This window comes from Alligator sinensis, unplaced genomic scaffold (genome assembly GCF_000455745.1).
Source record: "Alligator sinensis unplaced genomic scaffold, ASM45574v1 scaffold154_1, whole genome shotgun sequence".
Lineage (NCBI taxonomy): Eukaryota > Metazoa > Chordata > Crocodylia > Alligatoridae > Alligator > Alligator sinensis.
This window is the reverse complement of record NW_005842072.1, coordinates 749,876-768,883: the sequence shown is the minus strand read 5'-3', so window position 1 is coordinate 768,883 and position 19,008 is coordinate 749,876. Positions and strand designations below refer to the sequence as shown.

Genomic DNA, 19,008 nt, shown 5'->3' with positions numbered 1-19,008 from the left:
CTGATAGGAACCTTTTCTCTGTTTGTGTGTGGCCCTTAAAAAAAAAAAAAAAAAAAAAAAGGGCAATTTTTTATTTATTTATTTTTTTTAAGGAAAATTTGTCCCCGGTGAAATTAGCCAAAATAGTTCCAAATCTTTTGAATTGTTCAAGAACCATATGTGGCCCTACTACTAGCAAGTATCCTCCACCTCAAACTTTTCAGCCTGGGGCTTCAGATATTTCCAAATCTTTTGGCAGGCATCATATGTGCAGACCCAAGGCCAGAGGCTTGGGGTTCAGATGCTTCCGAGTTTCTCTTGCCCTCAGCCATACAGCTGCAGGAGCAAGCTAGGGAGGAATCTCCCATTTCCATAAAGTCAGTGTGTAGCTGAGATCCTCCCACTGGAAACTGGCCAAAGCTAGCTATGAGGCTCTCATAGGGAGCCCTGTCCACAACCAAACAAGGGTGCACCCTCCACTACACAAAAAAAAGGGCTATTTTTTTTTTTTTTAAGTGAAATTTTTGGAGTTCCAAGTCAGATCGGCCAAATCAATTCCAAATCTGTGAGTCACTGAAGAACCATATCTGGCCCTACTACTGGCAAACATCCTCCACCCCCATCTGGGGCTTCAGATGTTTCCAAAACCTTTGGTGGGAATCCTATTAGCAGGCCCAAGCACGAAGGCTTGAGGTTCAGATGCCCCCGAATTTCACTTGCCCTCGGCCCTACAGCCACAGAAGCAAGCTAGGGAGGAGTCTCCCATTTCCATAAAGTGGTCGTAAATCCAAGATCTTCCCACAGGAAATGAACATGGGCGGGTAACTATACATTACCTCAGCAGTTACCACCTCCATGCTGGTTATCCCCTGTCCCTGGGAAAAACCACCATGGTGATCATGGTATTTCCCCTGCCAGTATTTTTTTTTTTAATTAAATTTTCTATATTCCAACCCAAATTAGCCAAAACAAATTCCAAATCCAAGAGTCAGTCCAGAACCATAAGTGGCCCTACTACTGGCAAACATCCTCCACTCCCCTCTGGGGCTTCAGACATTTCCAAAACCTTTGGTGGGAATCCTGTTTGCAGGCCCAAGCCCAGAGGCTTGGGGGTCAGATGCCCCAGAGTTTTACTTGCCTCTGGGGCCTTACAGCTGAGGGCAAGCCAGGAAAGAGTCTCCCCATTTCCATAAAGTAGGCTTAAAGGCAAGACCTTCCCACTCCAGCAACTAAGTGTGAGGTTTACTATTCATTATCTCAGCGGTCTATTATTCATCCCCTTGGCAGGTATTATTCCTGGTGCCAGGAGAGCAGCCTTCCCCCATGCAGCTAAGACCACCACAGTGTTTCCCTTGCCAGGTAAGCATAGACTATGCTTGGTCTGAGCTGACAGAAGCTGATGTAAAGCTAGATATATACAGCCTGTCTGAATAAGACATATGGTAGTGCCCATTAAGTGCAGTTCCCCTTACCACCTTCTTAAACATTACGGTGAGCTATGACATTGCATACAGTTCACTCAGAATCCCTCTGTTGACCTTTCTCTTACCCTGGCACATATGATTAGCATGGCCCCACCCTCCATGAAGTGAAACCAGACCAGGTTGTCCTGTGCCTCATCTGCATATATATTTTTGGAGCATCCCAGGACTTGCAACAAGAACACCTGGTTCCAGTCACAAGTGTGCACATGGATCCTTTGAGGAGAGGGAGTGGGGAGGGGAGGGTATCTGGAGTGTACACACATACTGAGCAGGGCTGAGCTGTGGGTCACCATGGCCTGAAAAGCTGTTAACTCTACTGCAACCCAGCTCAATGAACTACATGGTAAATTACAGCCTTTGGCTTTAAGTCAGTATTATGTATAGTTTGTACTACATATAAGTAGGTGTCACAGTACTGCTCAAAAGTGTGTTTATAGGAGCACCTGTACTAAAAAATGCAGGAATTTCACAAAAAGAGTACATGCATTGATTCTGGATAAACTAAGTGCATGGGTGCTATATGCAAATTGCTATGGCTATGTTTAATTTCAAGGTGATTGTTTTTAAATTTGCTCCTGACTTCTATGTGCTCAGCAAGAACAGGATCTGATAGTAAGGAAAGGGAGAAGGAGCTGCCAGGGGACAAAGTTGTGGGGGGAAGCAAGATGCAAAGTTGCTGCCTGACCCCCCCAGATTTATTTTCCCTGCTGTAGCAGTAGAAGGGGGACATATTCAAGGTAAACCTCCAATAAATAGATTCTGTTCTATATGTGGAAAATGATAACAAATTTATTCTATTTCTATATATAGAATCTAATTATTGGGGGGGGTTTATGATCATGGTCATCTTTTGTTCAAGTAAACACAGTATATTATGTTGCATCTAATTTGAAACTCGAGCGCTGTAACATTTTGCCAAATTTTAGCAACTATTATCAAAAACAAAGATTATTTGGGTGGGGGAGTGTCTTCCTGAAAGATATAACTAGAAGCAATCTGCAAGAAAGCATAGAATTTACTAACAGCAACTTAAATTTAATTCCCTCCTTAATATGAAGGAATAATAATACATAATACGATATTAATACAAAATAATATTAGCGCCCCATTTGATTAAGATGTGAAATCAATAAAAATTTGACAGTTTCTAGACTAGCAGATGGAAATTTGAGGAAGGGTACAGTAAGTTAATAAACTAAAATCCTGCATGATAAATGGATTAGAGTATTTCATAACAATTACTGACATGTCAAAACCTGTTTACACTTTTTTTGATGATTTAGCAGAAAGTAATTCAGTTAAGCTTTAAAATAGCTAGTTTAGAGAAAGCAGTTGAATTCTATGTAGGTTGAATTCTAAGCGTTTCATCTTCAGTCAAAAACACTTATTTATGGACACTGTAGTTAAATACTGGTATATATAAATATTATGGCCCAAGCCTTTTGCATCTAAAATTAAATGTATTAATATATTTTTAAACAAATCTCATACCTGCTTTGTGAAAAGGATAGTAGTCCACAGTTAACTGACTAAAGGAAAGCTGCATCGCACCTCCAGTAATACGCCTGTTTGAGGCTGTAAAAGAAGGCAATATTTAGCAGTTGAAAAACCACTGCCACAGATTAAATGACTCAAGTTAATTAATTTCATGAATTCTTAAGAAATTCCCTCTGTCCAGCATCTCTCCTCATAATCTTGCAATCATCTGCTGAAGATCTCTTCAAATTCTGAAAAACAGTAGTGGTCTCTGCAGATCAGCCTGACAACTGCAGACCTACACTGCAATACCACTGGGATGTACAAACTGCATGCTAGTGGTGCACTGATAAAGATATTTTTGGCCAATACCAATGGTCAATTATTAACCAGCCACATCTGCTAATACCCATCCAATAGCCGATATGCAGCCTGGCAGCTTGGACAGCAGTGTCCAGTCAGTAAGTGTGTGGCAGAGAAGGGGCGTTGGGGGACGGTAGGGACAGATCAAGGTCCCCACTGTGAGTAAGAGAGAGTGGGGCTGGGGTAGGACGCAGGACGGAGCCATGAGCTGCTTTTCTGGGGGGGGTGCGGGTGAGTGGAGAAAGGGGTGGCTCCCACCACTGCCAGTGCCTCCAGAGGAGGCACTGGGGGCATGTGCCCCTTAAATCTGTGCACAGGTAGAGGGCAGGCTGCCCACTGCAGGCTCAGGGCTGGGGGCTGTGCCGGACTCTTCACAATGGGTAGAGGCCCAGCTCCCCTACTAGGAAGGGGCACTAAGCCCACAGTGGGGAACCCGCTCTCACCCCATGCACAAATCCTGGGGGCACATCCCCCCCTGGAATGTGTGCAGCAGTGAGGAGCTGCACCCTCTCTCCACCCCCATGCCCACTGGATGAGACACCCACAGCTCTACCCTGCGCCCTGCCCTAAGTGTCTGCCTCTGCTCCAGCCCCACTCCCTCCCTCACCATTGGGGCCTCTATCTCTGCCCCCCCAACACCCTTTCCCCCAGCATAGCCTTACCGGCCAGACACTACTCTCCAAGCTGCTGGGCTGCATTGCCGGCTGCCCGCATGCATGCAGCATTTACCAGTGACATTATCAGCTACACTGGCCAAAAAAAGCTGCTTGCTGATAGTGTCAATTTTCCTTTTAATCAGTACTGATACGATACAGACTGATATATCAGTGCACCTCTACTGAATGCTAATATTTATTGCAACTGAAAAGCTAACTACTCGCATTAGCCTACATCAACCTCCACCTTTACATGGACAAACAACATCCTGGGCTACATACACAGATTTTAGATCCTTCTCCATCCCAGGAAGGCACAGAACTTCATGCAAAATTTAAAAAAAAACCCACCCCAAAAACCCCTATACAACTAGGAGCAGTAGAAAAGGGCTCTCCCACCTTTTAGCCAAATAGCTTAGTGCTTAAGGAACTTGCCCATGGACTGGAAGGCCCAGGAACAGGGCCCCTATCACCCAGAAGGGTTTTATATATCTCCTACATCCCAGCAAAGTGTTCTAGCTACTAAGCCACAGACTAGATCAGGGGTCAACAACATTTTTGGGCAGAATGCCAAAGACATGCAACCTTTACTTGTAAAATGTTGGCATGCCAAGGGAGGACAACAAGGGAGGTGCCAGGGGCCTGGTCCTTGTTGCGGCAGTGCAACACTGGCCCCTTCCTCACCGTCTGCTCGGAGGCATGTGTGCACCCACCACCATCAACAAGCTGGGCCAGGGCTCTGCAGACCCTGATGCAACCACTTGTAGCCTCTTGGCTGCCTGCCACAGCCAGCCCAAGTTCTGGGCAGCCCCCTGCTGCCCACCACCAAGCCTAGGCTCCTTGCAGTAGAGGCTGAAAGTAGCTGCACCAGGGTCTGTGAAGCCTTGGCCCAGCTTGTTACTGGAGGCAGGTGCAGTGCACACATGCCTCGAGGCACACGGTAGGGAAGAGGCCAGGGCTATGCTGCCACAACAAGGATAAGGTCCTTTACAGCTCCCATGTCATCTGCCCTGAGGTGCATGTGCCAAGCAAAATGCCTTCACATCCCACGTTCTGGCAAGTGTGCCAAGAGTTGCCTATGCCTGGACTAGGTATTGCCAAGAGCGCTTTCCACTCCTATTGTAGATTAGCTGACTTACTAAGCAGCAAAACAGAGATAAGTGTGTAGGGCCAGAAAAAGCAAGCCAAAAGGGGTGAGAGCTCAGTTAGATGGGCACTACTTTACAGTGGAAAGGGACCTGGGTTCTATCCAAGTACTGTCTGTCTATTTTATGCACTATGAGCAAAATGCAGGAAAGCTGGTGTGGGCCAAAACCTAGACATTGTCCCTTCCAGAGCAGTGCATATAGCTCACTGAGCTGTATCCTTCTTGACTCCACGTACCTCCTCTTGGCTGCCCAATGAGCCAGTTTCAACAGGAGGGTGAAATGTGCTCTTGGCAACGGCTAGTCCATTAATAAGTAGGACACTTTGCTGGGAAATGCAAGGTTCAAAGCTCTTCTGAGTGAGGGGAGCATGGGGCCCTAGAAACTGATCTCTCATTCCCTGGGCAAGAGTCCCAAACACTAGACTAACTGATTAGATGGTGGAAAAGACCCTCCTCCTCTCTCCCTCCCACTGCAAATTGTGTTTTTCCTCAGTGACTAACAGGAGTTAAACAGAGTTTATGGACCCTGCTAGAGGAGCAGGATCTCTACTGAGTCTGTGCAACAGAAGCAGCTCTCTTCCAAGGACAGGGTGAGTTGCGCAGGAGGATCAGGATATTAAACCTGCATAAGTATCCCAAAATGCTACTTAGGGGTGCGCACACACATACTAACTTTGTAACAGTTAAGGCAACTTAACTTTTTTAAACTGTCAGAACATACATACCTATGTGGAGCAGAGTCAACATAAATGCAGCACAAGTGAATACACCTTTGAAGTGTATTATCTTGAGTCACACTAGTTAAGTTGATGTGGCTCACAAGACGTCTGCCACTATTTCAATGAGCTATGTGTGTGTACACTCTGATGTGGCTTAAGTCACCTTAGTACATGTGTACACACCCTACATGGCTAAAGTTAGTCATATCAATGATACTTACTTGCCTAAAGTTCTGAAATTGTGAGCATAATTATTCATATCCAAGATACTCCTACACTACCATCATTTCTCTGAAGTGGAACTATTATGTTATTTGGAAGGTATGCCCGAGTCATTCAAAATTAATAGGCCAAGTTGTCAGCATAACGCAAGCAAAAAATGATTCCTTACTTCATTTACCAGACACTACTTCAGCCAAGGAAGATTTTCCAAAACATCTCTGTTCTTTCTTCACTGCACTGAATCACCACAGTCAATAATATTGGATCAAAAACGATAAAAAAGATGCCACTAAGAACTTTAAAAAAATGAATACTGGACTAAATGACTGAGAGGAGATGGCGTAGCCAATACACTTAGATGGTAAATGTGTTGCTACAGGTTGCCCTATCTCCCCTACTCAGGGAAAACCTGACTTTATACTTACTGGACATTGAGACTAATAAAAGAAATTAAAGAAGCCTGCTATACATACAAGGAATAGCCAAATTACCCTTCAAATATACACGGGTATGTCATACATGGTCAACTTAGGCGGTATGAAAATAATTATTTGTCATTATTTCTAATTAAGGCAGGCACTTCATCTGCCTCTTTGTTTAAACCATAGGAAAATTAGGAAAATTACTCTTCCTCAGAAACCTTCTTCAGGATACAGATTTTGTGCTATTTCCTGAAATCTTTAGGTCAATGATGAAAACAGAACTGCACCTCTTTTCTATCTTTCTAAATTATTCACATTCTATACAGAATGCCATAAAATGTGTAGAACTGAAGAAACCCAAGCCAGAGAAACAGTGTAATGTTGCCACCACATATATAATAACCCAATTAGCTCTTCAATAAAGGAAAATACTGGTGAGGGGAAGGAAGAAAAGCAGTTCAGAGAACATAGAAAGAAAAGTATTGCAATGACTACTTGCAGTTTTTAATTACATAATGAATGCTACATATAAAACTTATTCTAAAGCAAATAAAAGCCAAGTTATTAAACTTTAATTGTTGTTAGGTAACTCTGGATAAATCCAATGATACAGGGACATAATGCACTTGTGAGAAAGACAGACAACACCAATACTAATGAGTATTATTAAAACTTTTCCTAGAATAATTTTTGGGATACAGAAATATGATTTAAGAAAAGTGTTGTTACCTCTTTCTTTGGATTGAATATCATCACATATATGCAGGTCCAAATGGGAAATTACTAAATGATGCGAAGTTTCCTTAACATCAAAATCATTGAACAATTTTACAATTGCATCATTCTGATCAGGTGTTGCTGACGTCTGGTGTGCTTTCACTTGCTGAGAGCTGGGTGCAGGGGCAGAACTCTGAAAAAAGATTTAGATAGATAATGTCAATTGACATTTATCCTTAGCACTCCTTTAGTTCCAAGCATGAGCTACAAACATTTAGAACTGAAGCATACGAACAATTCTAGAGTGAAATTTTCAAAAAACACTGAACGACAGTTTAGGGAAATTACTACACATTTGTCTCTGAAAATCTTCCCTCTACTTACTTAAAACAGGACTCTTATGCAAGGAGAAAGCTTCCAAATGCATTACGTAAATATACATGTATTCGCCTTGCATAATTAATAAGGTAAATAAGTCAGTGATATATTGCTGCAGCAAAGGACTAAAATCTCTGTTACAATGCACTGGCTGTGTTGCAATAGCAGCAACACAAGTACAGTCAATACCCATTTGTTGCAACACCTGATAAGAGCAACAGCTGCTTTCCAGCAACACTTTCCCTTGGAACCTTTTTCTTTACCATGCAATTCAGACACTCCCTATAAATAGCAAAAGATGTTTAGAAGCAACAAAGCACCAAGGAACTAACATACTGTTATTAAGTAGCATTGGCTATACCAAGTTTGTCATGGTTTTTTTTCTTACCATGACCATCCTTTATCTGCATTACCTGTGCTTGGCAGCCTGATCGGCTTAGGGGCCTATAGACTTAGGGTGCCTATACATGAGCAGACTCGATTAACTGAGTCTGCTGGAGCATGGTAATTACTGAGCTCCAGCAGCCTTCAGCATCTTGTGTATCAGCGTCCCCGTGGCAGGGACACTTTAACTAAATGGAGGCAGGGGTGTTTTAACTAAAGCTCATTCAACAAGCTTTAGTAAAAGCACCTCTGCTGCCATGTTGAAGTGCAGGAACACTGATACACAAGGTGCTCTGGGCACTTTAAATGAGAACAGTTCTTGGAGCAGCTCTAATTAAAGTGCCACCCCCTCCAAGTTCCCGAAGCACATGTATAATCACCCTTAGAGTCTCATTTTTTAATCCACCTTCTGCCTACCACATTGTTCTCTATTTTATCAGGGATCCTGACTCAGTAAGCTAGGCTCCTGCACTTCTGCTGTATGATATTGGGAAATAAGATAATAATTTATACAGATGGTAAAGGGAGCGTGCCCTAACCACAACTGATAGAGGTCTATGCAGTATGGCTCAGTGCAAACCTGCAAAGTAGATATGCCAGCATACAGATACAATGACTATTATTTTTCAAGGAATAGCTCTGCTACTGCAATTTCAAGCTACATTAGGGGTGCTGGAGAAGCACAGAATCACAAAAATTAAGGGCTGGAAGGAACCTCAAAAGGTCACAGAGTCCAAACCCCCTATTTTGGGCAGGAATACTGCTGAGATCAAATGATTCCCAGCAAGGTATCTGTTCAGTCTCCTCTTGAAGACTTCCAAGTTGGGGACTGCACCACCTCCTTGGGAAGTCTATTCCAGATCCTAGTCACCCTTACTGTAAAGGAGTTCTTTCTTACATCCAAACTGAAACCATCCTCTAACAGGGGTTGGCAACCCCCGGAACGCATGCCAAGCATGGTACGCGACGCCATTTTGCTTGGCATGCCACTGCCAGCCTCCCTGCCCCAGCCCCCATGGGTACAGTGCTGGCACCTGCTGCCTTCCCAGAGCCTGGGGCTGGGGTGGGGAGGCTGCAGCTGTTTGCAGCCTCCTGGCTGCAGCTGACCCAGGTTCTGGGTAGCTGCTGACAGCCACGGAGCCTGGGCTGCCCAGAGCCTTGGCCAGCTGCAGCCGGGAGGCTGCAAACAGCCGCTGCCTCTGGGCCCTGGCCTCGGTCCCAGCTGCCTCCCAGCCCTGGCCCCAGGTTCCAGGGAGGCAGCAAAGCCCGGTGATTCTCCCCACCATGCTACCCTCCCTGCTGCCTCTGCAAAGCAGCGTGTGGAACACAGAGCCGCAGGGCACAGCAGGGAGGTGCACAGAAGCTACCTGCCACTCTGAGCTTCCCACTGCCCGGGCCACACTTCCCCTGCAGGTGGGGCAGCAGCGAGGAGCACAACCCTGTGCTGCTGCCTATGCTGCCCCCGTGCACACAGGGCAAGTATGACCAGGGCAGTGTAGGGCTTGCAGTGGCAGGCAGCTTCCCTGTGTGGCCCCTCTGTACACTGTTGCTCCGAGTGGCACATGCTGCACTCCCAGCCCTGCTGCTCTCCCCCGGGCCCTCCGGAGCACAGAGGGGCCACACAAGCCCCGCACTGCTGCTGCAAGCCCTGCACTGCCCTGGTCATACCCCTCGCTGTAGTGCTGCCCCGCCTGCAGGGAAAGGGTGGCCAGGGCAGTGGGGAGCTCGGACAAGCAGACAGCTGTCGTGCATCTCCCTGCTGTGCCCTACCACACTGGGTTCCACATGCTGCTCTGCAGAGGCGACAGGAGAGGGGAGCACAGCGGGGAGCATGAGCCCACAGTGTGCACCTGCCCCTCACACAGATCTGGGGGGGCAAAGGTGTTCCCCCCCCCCGCCCCCTGGGAGTGCACGCTGCTGCCAGGAGTTGGCCCCACCCCCTGCCTGAGCCCAAAGCAGGCAGCAGCAGTGGGGGAGCTGGCTCCTGCTGCAGCAGCCACTGCCTTCTGTTGGGGGCAGGGAGCTGCAGACCTGGGTCCCTGGCCCCATGGCCCTGGCAGCGGGGGGGCCCCCTCTGACAGGGCTGGGGGCAGGCTTAGGGGACTGTTGTGGGGGGAAAACAAATACACAAGATCAAAGGTAGTATCAGAAGTTTTATTTATTTTTCTGGAATGCCAGCCAGCACTCTGGCACCTTCCAAGTTAGTCATAATGGCTTTTTCGGCACTCTGGCCAAAAAGTGTTGCCTACCCCTGCTCTAACAGTTTATGGCCATTACTCCTTGTCCTCCCCTGGGTCGCCTTAGTGAACAATTTTTCTCCCAGCTCCCAATATTCACCCCTTGCATACTTACAGGCAGCCACCAAGTCCCCACTTTGGTCTTCTCTTCCCCAGGCTGCACAGTCCCATATCCCTTAGTTTTTCCCCACAGGTTTGTCCTCCAGGTGCTTAATCATTCTTGTGACCCTTCTCTGGACTCTTTTAAGATTCTCCACGTCTTTTTTGAGGTGCGGCGCCCAAAATTGGACACAGTACTCCAGCTGGGGTCTCACCAATGCCAAGTACAGAGGAAGTATCACTTCCTTAGCCCTTTTTGCAATGCATTGCCTAATGCATCCCAGTATACTATTAGCTCTGTTGACTACAGCACCGCACTGGCAACTCATGTTCAGCCCGTGATCAACCATAACCCTGAGGTCCCTTTCAGCCATTGTGCTGGCCATGGCACTGCCCCCTAACCTATGTTCATGTTGCTGGTTACTTCTCCCCAGATAAAGCATTCTGAATTTATCCTTATTGAATTGCATCCGGTTCCACTCCACCCAGCTTTCCAGCTAGAACCAAATTCAACAAAGCCTTCCCCCTGATCAGCCCATTCACCTCCAGTACTAAATAAAGGTCTTCCACACAGTTCAAAAACTTGGCCAAGTGCTCCTCCCAGCAGATGTCAGGGTAATTGAGGTCACCCATGACAACCATGTCCCTTGAACATTCAGACTCCATCAGTTCTGTGGAAAATTCCAGATACAGGTCCTCCTCCTGGTGTGGTGGTTTGTAGTAGACACCTACCACCAAGTCCCCTTCTCCTCATCCCACCCATATCTTGACCCACAGGAACTCAAGTCGCCCTTCTTTTGAACCAATTTGGGCCTCCGAGGAGGCACACCGCTCCTTTACATACAGAGCTACACCTCCTCCTTTCTTCTCTACCCAATCCCTTCTGTGCAGCCTGTAGCCCCTCTATGCATACAGCCCAGTTATGCATGGTATCCCACCAGGTCTCCATTGTTCCAATGAGATCATATTCCCTATGTGCTTGCCAGTTCCTCCTGCTTATTCCCCATATCCCTAGCGCTTGTGTCTAAACACTTGTCCCCCACTGGTAACCCCCAGTTCCCTGCTGCCTTGACATTGTTCCAGCCTTTCAACACCTCCCTAACTGCCCTCTCTACGTCCTTCCTGCTTGGCTGTTCCCCGGTTTGCATTCTTATCTGCACACCCATCCCCCACTGCAACTTGTTTAAAGCGCTCTCCAGCAAGTCAGCCATCCTGGAAGAAAACAGTTTCTTGCCCCCTGAAGAAGCATCTCTGCTTCTTCATAGATGAGAGAAGGAAGAGAAAAGCCCTCAAAGCCCAATCAGTCTGGTTTGTTATGTGCTGGAAGAAATGGAGGATTTGTGCATAATATAATACTGTGCATGTGCTTTCGGTATCACTTTCATAGCAACAGGCTTATGTCAAGATAGGTTTAGGATTTCACTGCAAGTTCCAATAGAAGAGGTCAGGTTATAAAAGGAAAAGCTCTTATTAAAGCCTGACATTTCAGTATATGTGAAGTCAACTAGATCAGTTCTTTGAAATATTGTATAAGAACCTTTGCCCACATCATCACCACCACCAGCCACAAAAAGTTTGCATTAGGGTATGGACAAATATAAAACTAGACCGTTTCAAAGATCTAATCCACTGTCACTCTTCCATTTGCCTATTCATAACCCACATTCAATACAGGTAACTGCAGAAATTCACCCCTGAATGTAACAGGGACAGGGACAGATCTGGCAGTGCAGTAGTGCAGCTGCACCCCTTTGACTCTTGCTCCATCCAAACTTTAAAGCCAACTGACTGAGAGCAGCAGCATTTCTCAGACAGCAAGAAGAAAGTCGCTTGACTTCGTGGCTCATTATAATCTACCTGAATCCTGCTAATCTCTCGTCACTCCACAGGTGTTAACAACCTCCTTTCCTTTATAATTGCCTTGATGTCCCACTATTTAAACTATCCTTTTCTCAGTAATGTTACTCTTCGTTAACCATTCCTGGTAATGCCTCTCTCCTTTTTTACAGCTATACAGACTTTTTTTTTTTTTAAGGTATAAATAAAACCTTAACTGAGGTGTGGTAATAGTAACTCAGGTGTAGAAATGACTGACAGTAAAGTGTCAGAGGTGCTGTCAAGACACTCAAGAAGCCTAGAATTTGTTTTACAAATCTGAATAATAGATGTACACATTTAACTATAATGACTGCAGGGCTAATGAAACAATATCTCTTTTCACTATAATTACCTAGTTTGTTCTGTTTGTTAAACTTTAAATATAATCTAGCAAATTAGCACACATTTCAATACATCTACATTTGTTTTTTGCTTTGACCTTAAACTGATTAATACAGTACTGGACCCCTAGCATATTACAAAAGCTTCTAGTTTCTGTATAACTGGAGAAAAATGTGAGCTGTTATACGTGATGATGCATCATACCATCTGCACCCCACCATTTTCAATATCCTATATCTGCCCATGAACAGTAAATAAAAAACCTACAGTTTAGCAGTGAAAAGATGAAACAGCTGCATACATTCCACTGCACCATACTGAGTCCCTATTAGGGCTGTGTGAAGCTTCAGTCACTGATTCGATTCAGCGGTGATTCAGCCCAATTCGGCTGCCGAATCTCTGAATCCCAATCAAATCAGGACCCTCCGAATTGATTCGGGAGAGATTCAATGATTCGGACATAGACACAGCCTTAAATGTTTTTTCTACATACCTCAAAGTACCAGGCAGCTTGTGAATGCTGAGATGCTAGGGCGGAGGGAGCGTCCCACGGGAGCAAGGGGGGGAGGGGGTCCCTAGGGTGCTCGGCAGCAGACCCAGGAGTGGACCAGAAGCACTTCCAGTCCACTTCTGGGTCCGCCACAGAGCACACAGGGGATCCCATCCCCCAGCAACTGGTGCCTCCTGGGTTTGGGGGGCACCCAGGGTCCCCCCATGGCCAATCCCCAAGGGGTGGGGGCATGCTTGTGTGTGGGTGGGGGGGGGGGGGGTGTTCCCCCCACGTGCTCGGCATTGGACCCAGAAGAGGACCGAAAGTATTGCCGGTCCACTTCTGGGTCCACTGCCAAGCACACCCCCACCATCTCAGCATTCACAAGCTGTACCCGGTACCTCGAGGTATACAGAAAAAACATTTAAAGCTCTGTCTACGGACGAATCACTGATTCTCCGAATCAGCATCCAATCTTCAGATTCAGCTGAATCGAACTGGGACAGTGATACGAATCAACAAATCAAAATCACTGTCCCCCATAATGGGCCAAATCCGAATCCAAATCGAATACAGCCCACTTCGCATACCCCTAGTCCCTATCTTGTTTAAAGCCATGTAACATTTTGGTCTGTTCGTGTAGTTGGTATGAAAGTTTTTTTTTTTAAATATATTTTAGAATTTGTAACAAAAATATAAATGTAAATATTATGTACCACAATTAGTTAAATGTTAAAGTAAACACAGGAGCAGCCTAAACAGTACATATACATGATTTACTAAACAGAACTTATTTCCTTGTAATCATACTGCCAAATTTTCTTGACCGTATCGTGAATAACTTTAAAAAATATTTAAGTTGGGGGCTGGCATCACTTTCCGGCAGTGGGCCTCCTTTGGTATGAAATGGGTCAGCACTAGGACCCAGCTGCTGCCACAACTTCTCCTTACTGCCTGGCTGTGGCATGGTGCAGGCAGAGGCCTCAGCTCTGCCTATGTTGCACTGTAACTTGTGGTAGGGGCTTTGGCAAAGTCCCCTCACTGCCAATATCCAGCTACGGTGCAATGCAGGCAAAGCCCCCTCTCTGCACCTCAACACTACCAAATACCACTGAAGCCATGGTTCTGCAGGATGGATCCAGCCTGCAGGCCATAGGTTGCAAACCCCCAATTTAAGATATAAAGTCTGGTAACTATTGAGAGGGAATAACTAGGTGTTCTCCAAAAGAAGCCAGGCCAACTAATTGTATCTTACATGGTTTTAAAGTATCTGTATTTAGTAATGCCTTATGGTATCATTTAGCTTACCTGTGTGGGTTCAGAAGCCAAGCTTTTTCTTTGTTCAGTGGATTTCTCTATTGCTTCACTAAGAGATTTAGCATACTGTACCATTGCTTTCAACTGTGAATCAGTCAAAACCCAAAGCAAATCATCCAGTATCAGAACCAGTTTCGTTGCCACTACATTACAATCCTTCAACTGTTGAATAAATTTAAAACATTTGAAAAAAACAAAAATATTACACTTGGTTTAAGAAATAAATATTTAAAAGAAATAAGAGCAAAGGCAAAGAATATGATACCAAAGAAACATGATCTTTTTCCATGCAGAAGTACCTTATTACTTCTTTTAAAAATCAGATACTTCTTTAATTAGAAAGAACTATCATTCCATTGCATAGCTACATTTGTTGCATATTAACCATATAAAAATGCTGAAGAGGTGCATTTTTCTAACTGCCAACCTGCAAATGCAACCTAAACCCTAAGAAGTACAGTGATCTTTTCTCATTATACATCGTCAGAAACACAGGCTCTCTGAACCAAATTAAATCATTAACAAAAATCTGTATAAAACTTGCAGTCTTTAAAATTTTACCCACACTATTTTTTCAACATTACACAGGTCTAACTGATTAGAGCTTTGTAAGCTAGTTTCTTGATGAAGATACAAGATGAAATCTCAAATTCAGTGAGTGATATTTTTTTACTCTGCTTCATGGATACCTCTATAGAGTGCTTTTTAAAAACATATTTCATCCACACAAAAACCAATGAAAAACGTTTATAAAATAATTACAGATTAAAAGGATTATAGGCTCAAATTTTTCACATTTACCCTTCTTTTAAGTGTGACTCTGATTTTTGACTGATTGGTAATCAATCGAACAGGAGCACACATGTTTTCATGCTGAGAACTCTGGATTGCATCTGCTTCTATTCTGATCATCTGCCAATTGATTTCTTTAAAAGTCAGTACCTTAAAAAAAAAAGAGCACCCCATTAATGTAATATTCTATTTCATCTGTTGGTAAAACTTTACATAGAATATGCAACAGCAATATCTCTTAAGTAAAAGGGTTAGGATTTGAAGCTTTTAAAAGGCCACAATTCATTTCATACTGGTTTCTTCCACAAAGTTGGCTCTCAGAACTTCTGACATTATATAGTCTTAAAATGTTAACTTGGGAAAGATGCAATAGAGCAAAGGGTTTTTTTTTCCCTTTAACTTAAATGAGCTATTGCATACATTTTCTATCCCACAGGTATAAATTCTTTCAATCTAGGAGACTGCTCAGGGGAAACCAAGCAAGAGCCATACATGAGCAAGGAAAGTAAGTGGATTGGAAGGGTTATTTATATATGAGGGAATAAACCCTGAAGAAGTTACAAGTTTTTGCAACCCACCCCCATCCCGATTCACCCTGATATTAAAAAAACACAGGAAACCAGGAAGAAACAAGGAAAACAAGTATAAAAAGAAAAAAAAAAAATCGAAGAAAGGTAATAAACAGTTTATTTTTCCCAAATATCTTTATCTGCTCCTTTACCACTACTCATGAAGCAATTACAATCCAAGGGCATTTTTACACGTGCATGAATCGCAGTGCCAGGTGCTTTGAAAAGCTCCTGGCGCTGTGACACATGCAGTTGTATAAGTGGGGAAATGCACGTCAGCACTGACAAAATGGCAGTGGTGTGCTTTTGAACCAAAACATCTTGGAGGTGCTTTAGTTCAAAAGCGCACCATCACCATTGTGCAGGAGCAGGAGGAAGCCAGGCAGACACCACTGTACCTGCAGTCTCTGTGGGAGCTCCAGCCAGGGAGCAGAGGGAAGGGGCTAGCTCTGGTGGGGAGCAGAAAACCCAGTTCAGAGAGCATGCCAGGATGCTGGGGGAGTCTAGTTTAACTTAAACCAGGAAGGGGTCTGGGACAGACATTGCATAAACCAGTTTAACCCAAATCAGTTAAGTCTGATACTACATTCAACCAGGTTTATCTCAAACTGGTTTCAGTCATTTTCAAACTGGTTTATGTGCACTGAACATCTGTTCTGTTACAGGTTTAAACCAGTTTCTGATCACTTAAAACTGGTTTGTGTGTAATGTCTGTCCCTATGCTTAATACTAGAACTAATGTTTAGGCAGCCTACAAGTAGTGGTGAAATCAGACAAGCATTCATTTCACATATAAATACACCCAAGCAGTACTTCAGAATTCCTTAGCTTACCATACCTATTAAGCACATGGATTTGGAACATCTATACATATGATTTCAAAAATCTGTCATTAACCTGTTATTAACGTTCATATAAACTACATTAGGTCCACAGGGTACAGAGTAAACACGAAGTACAAGTTTTTATAGGTTGATTAACTTTCTAAATATTTTTGTGGGTTTTTAAGAGAATTAGCATTTGCTTTTCTTACGTAAGTGGCAGATATTGGTCAATCTAGTCCAGAAGAACAGTATTTGCTGGGAATAATTAACCCTAAATAGAACAAGATGGACATAGTTCCAAATAAAGTCCATACTAACACACTTCAGCCCACTTGGCTGACAATTTTTGGAGCAGTGATTCTCAGCCAGGGTGCTAGGGTGCCATTGTCAAAAACATTCTGATCTGTTATGGTTTTTCTGATTTCTTTGGAACAGAAGAATTGCTTTATTATTTTTCCACAGGCAAAAAACAAGTGAAAGCTAAGAACTGGCATTTTCGGGGGGGGGGGGGGGGGGGGCGTGGGGGGGGGGGGGGGGGGGGGGTGTACCTTGAGTCTCAAAAGGTTGAGGACCACTGTTCTAGAAGCACATGGAGGCAGCAGAGACCAATGAGAGTGCAGAAGCACTCCAGACACAGCCAGGGTATGTTTTCTAGATAGTTTACAATTATAAAACCACAGTTTATTTACTTTCCTTATTGGGACAATAATAAAAACAAAAAGCAAAAAGAATTCTTTACCTCTCCTCGCTGAGATTCTTGTATCCGAGTAAATCTTAGATCACCGTGTTCCCAGTTTGCGTTTACACTATATATTCTCAACTGGGAAAGTTCAAAGGAAGCATTAAAAGCTTTTGCCCCAATCCGGATTATGATGGAGTTCACAGAAACAGAAATTCCTTCTACCACTTTTTCAGCAAAACCATATTCACTGGAAGGTAAAATGCTGAGATTAAACTACAGATAACTACTGTAACAATTCAAATAAAGACATGAAAATACAATAAAAAGCTTATAGTGAATCCCACTCTGCATAAAATACGTTTAGGCTTGATAGAATTACCACAAAAGGTAAGCCTACCACAAAAAGGTAGGCTTTTCCTACAGGTTGGCTGATCTCCTACATCAGGCTTTAAACTAAGTATGAAGGGGCCCTTTGGGCATCAGAACGGGGAGGATACCAAAGGCACCATTTGGCGGGCTCAAGTGCCTCTATACTAATGCTAAGAGCATGGGAAACAAGCAGGAAGAACTCACACTTCTGCTTGCAGATAATAACTTTGATTCAGTGGGGCCAACGGAAACCTGGTGAGACCCTACCCATGACTGGGCGGCACACACCGAGGACTACAGGCTGTACAGAAGGGACAGAGTAGGGAGGAAAGGAGCTGTGGTTGTTCTGTATGTAAAGGAGCATTATACATCTACCCTAATTCAAAATGGGATGAGGAAAGACTGAGGGACCTGGACCTCTTGAGCCTCCGCAAGAGAAGGCTGAGAGGTGATTTTGTGTCCGTCTACAAATTCATTAAGGGGATGCAGCAAGGGATTGGAGATGCTCTGTTCACCAGGGTGCCTCTTGGGGTAACAAGGAACAATGATCACAAACTGTCAGAGAGCAGATTTAGGCTAGATATCAGGAAAAACTTCTTCACGGTAAGGGTGGTCAAAATTTGGAACGGGCTTCCAAGGGAGGTTGTGCTCTCCCCTGCCTTGGGGGTCTTTAAAAGAAGGCTGGATAGGCATCTGGCTGGGGTCATCTGACCCCAGCACTCCTTACTGCCTAGACAGGGGGTCGGACTCAATGATCTGTTGAGGTCCCTTCCGACCCTAACATCTATGAATCAATGAATTTGGAATAAGAAATATAGTATCATCCCCACCACACTTTTTCAAACTATTCAAAACAGATATTTTATGCAGTTCAATTTTGGTGAAACAAAATGATCCATGCAAATTCCCACTTTACATGTCTCAGTAGTTTACAGTACTATGCATAAACCCAGCATCTACTTATGTATATTTTAATATATGTCAAATGAATTATTCTACTACTACAGAATATTAATTTTACTAATATTTATCTGTATGAGCAGAATTACAAAGTGATTAAAATGTGTGTATTTTGCAAGGCAAAACAGAAGTAAAGAAAACTTTATGTTGAAAAGAACAGCCAAAAATGGTAAGACATATAGTCAAGAAGCTGCATTTTATTTTAGAAGGATGCTAAACTTAAAACTGATTTATAAAAGTATTTTTTTATTTGATCCATGAACACCATCTCAGTTACTTACGAATTTTAAATAATGTTCAGAATACAATTTAACATCATCCATTTTGTTCACCTTTGTCAACTTAGGCAATGAAAGTAGTTTGTCATGTCATTTCTTCTTTTATGATGCTCCTTTGAACATTACACAGGATCTCTAAGGCAGTGAAAATTTAGGTCCCAATCATGCATCTGGACTGATGCAAGCACACCCTTTGCTACTGGGCAAAAGTGACCTTTCAAGAG

General features: G+C 43.9%; 1 protein-coding gene across 1 annotated transcript in view; it reads right to left on the bottom strand.

Moving 5' to 3' along the window:
* The window catches only part of UHRF1BP1L (UHRF1 binding protein 1 like), an 81,374-nt gene that overhangs the window by 34,613 nt on the left and 27,753 nt on the right, over window positions 1-19,008 (bottom strand). Inside the window, exons 6-10 of the mRNA XM_025204189.1 lie at window positions 17,235-17,424; window positions 15,112-15,252; window positions 14,302-14,472; window positions 7,198-7,378; window positions 2,955-3,038 (exon numbers count right to left, since the gene is read on the bottom strand). Of these exons, the coding sequence (XP_025059974.1) occupies window positions 2,955-3,038; window positions 7,198-7,378; window positions 14,302-14,472; window positions 15,112-15,252; window positions 17,235-17,424 (767 nt within the window). The remainder of the gene's footprint in view (window positions 1-2,954; window positions 3,039-7,197; window positions 7,379-14,301; window positions 14,473-15,111; window positions 15,253-17,234; window positions 17,425-19,008) is intronic.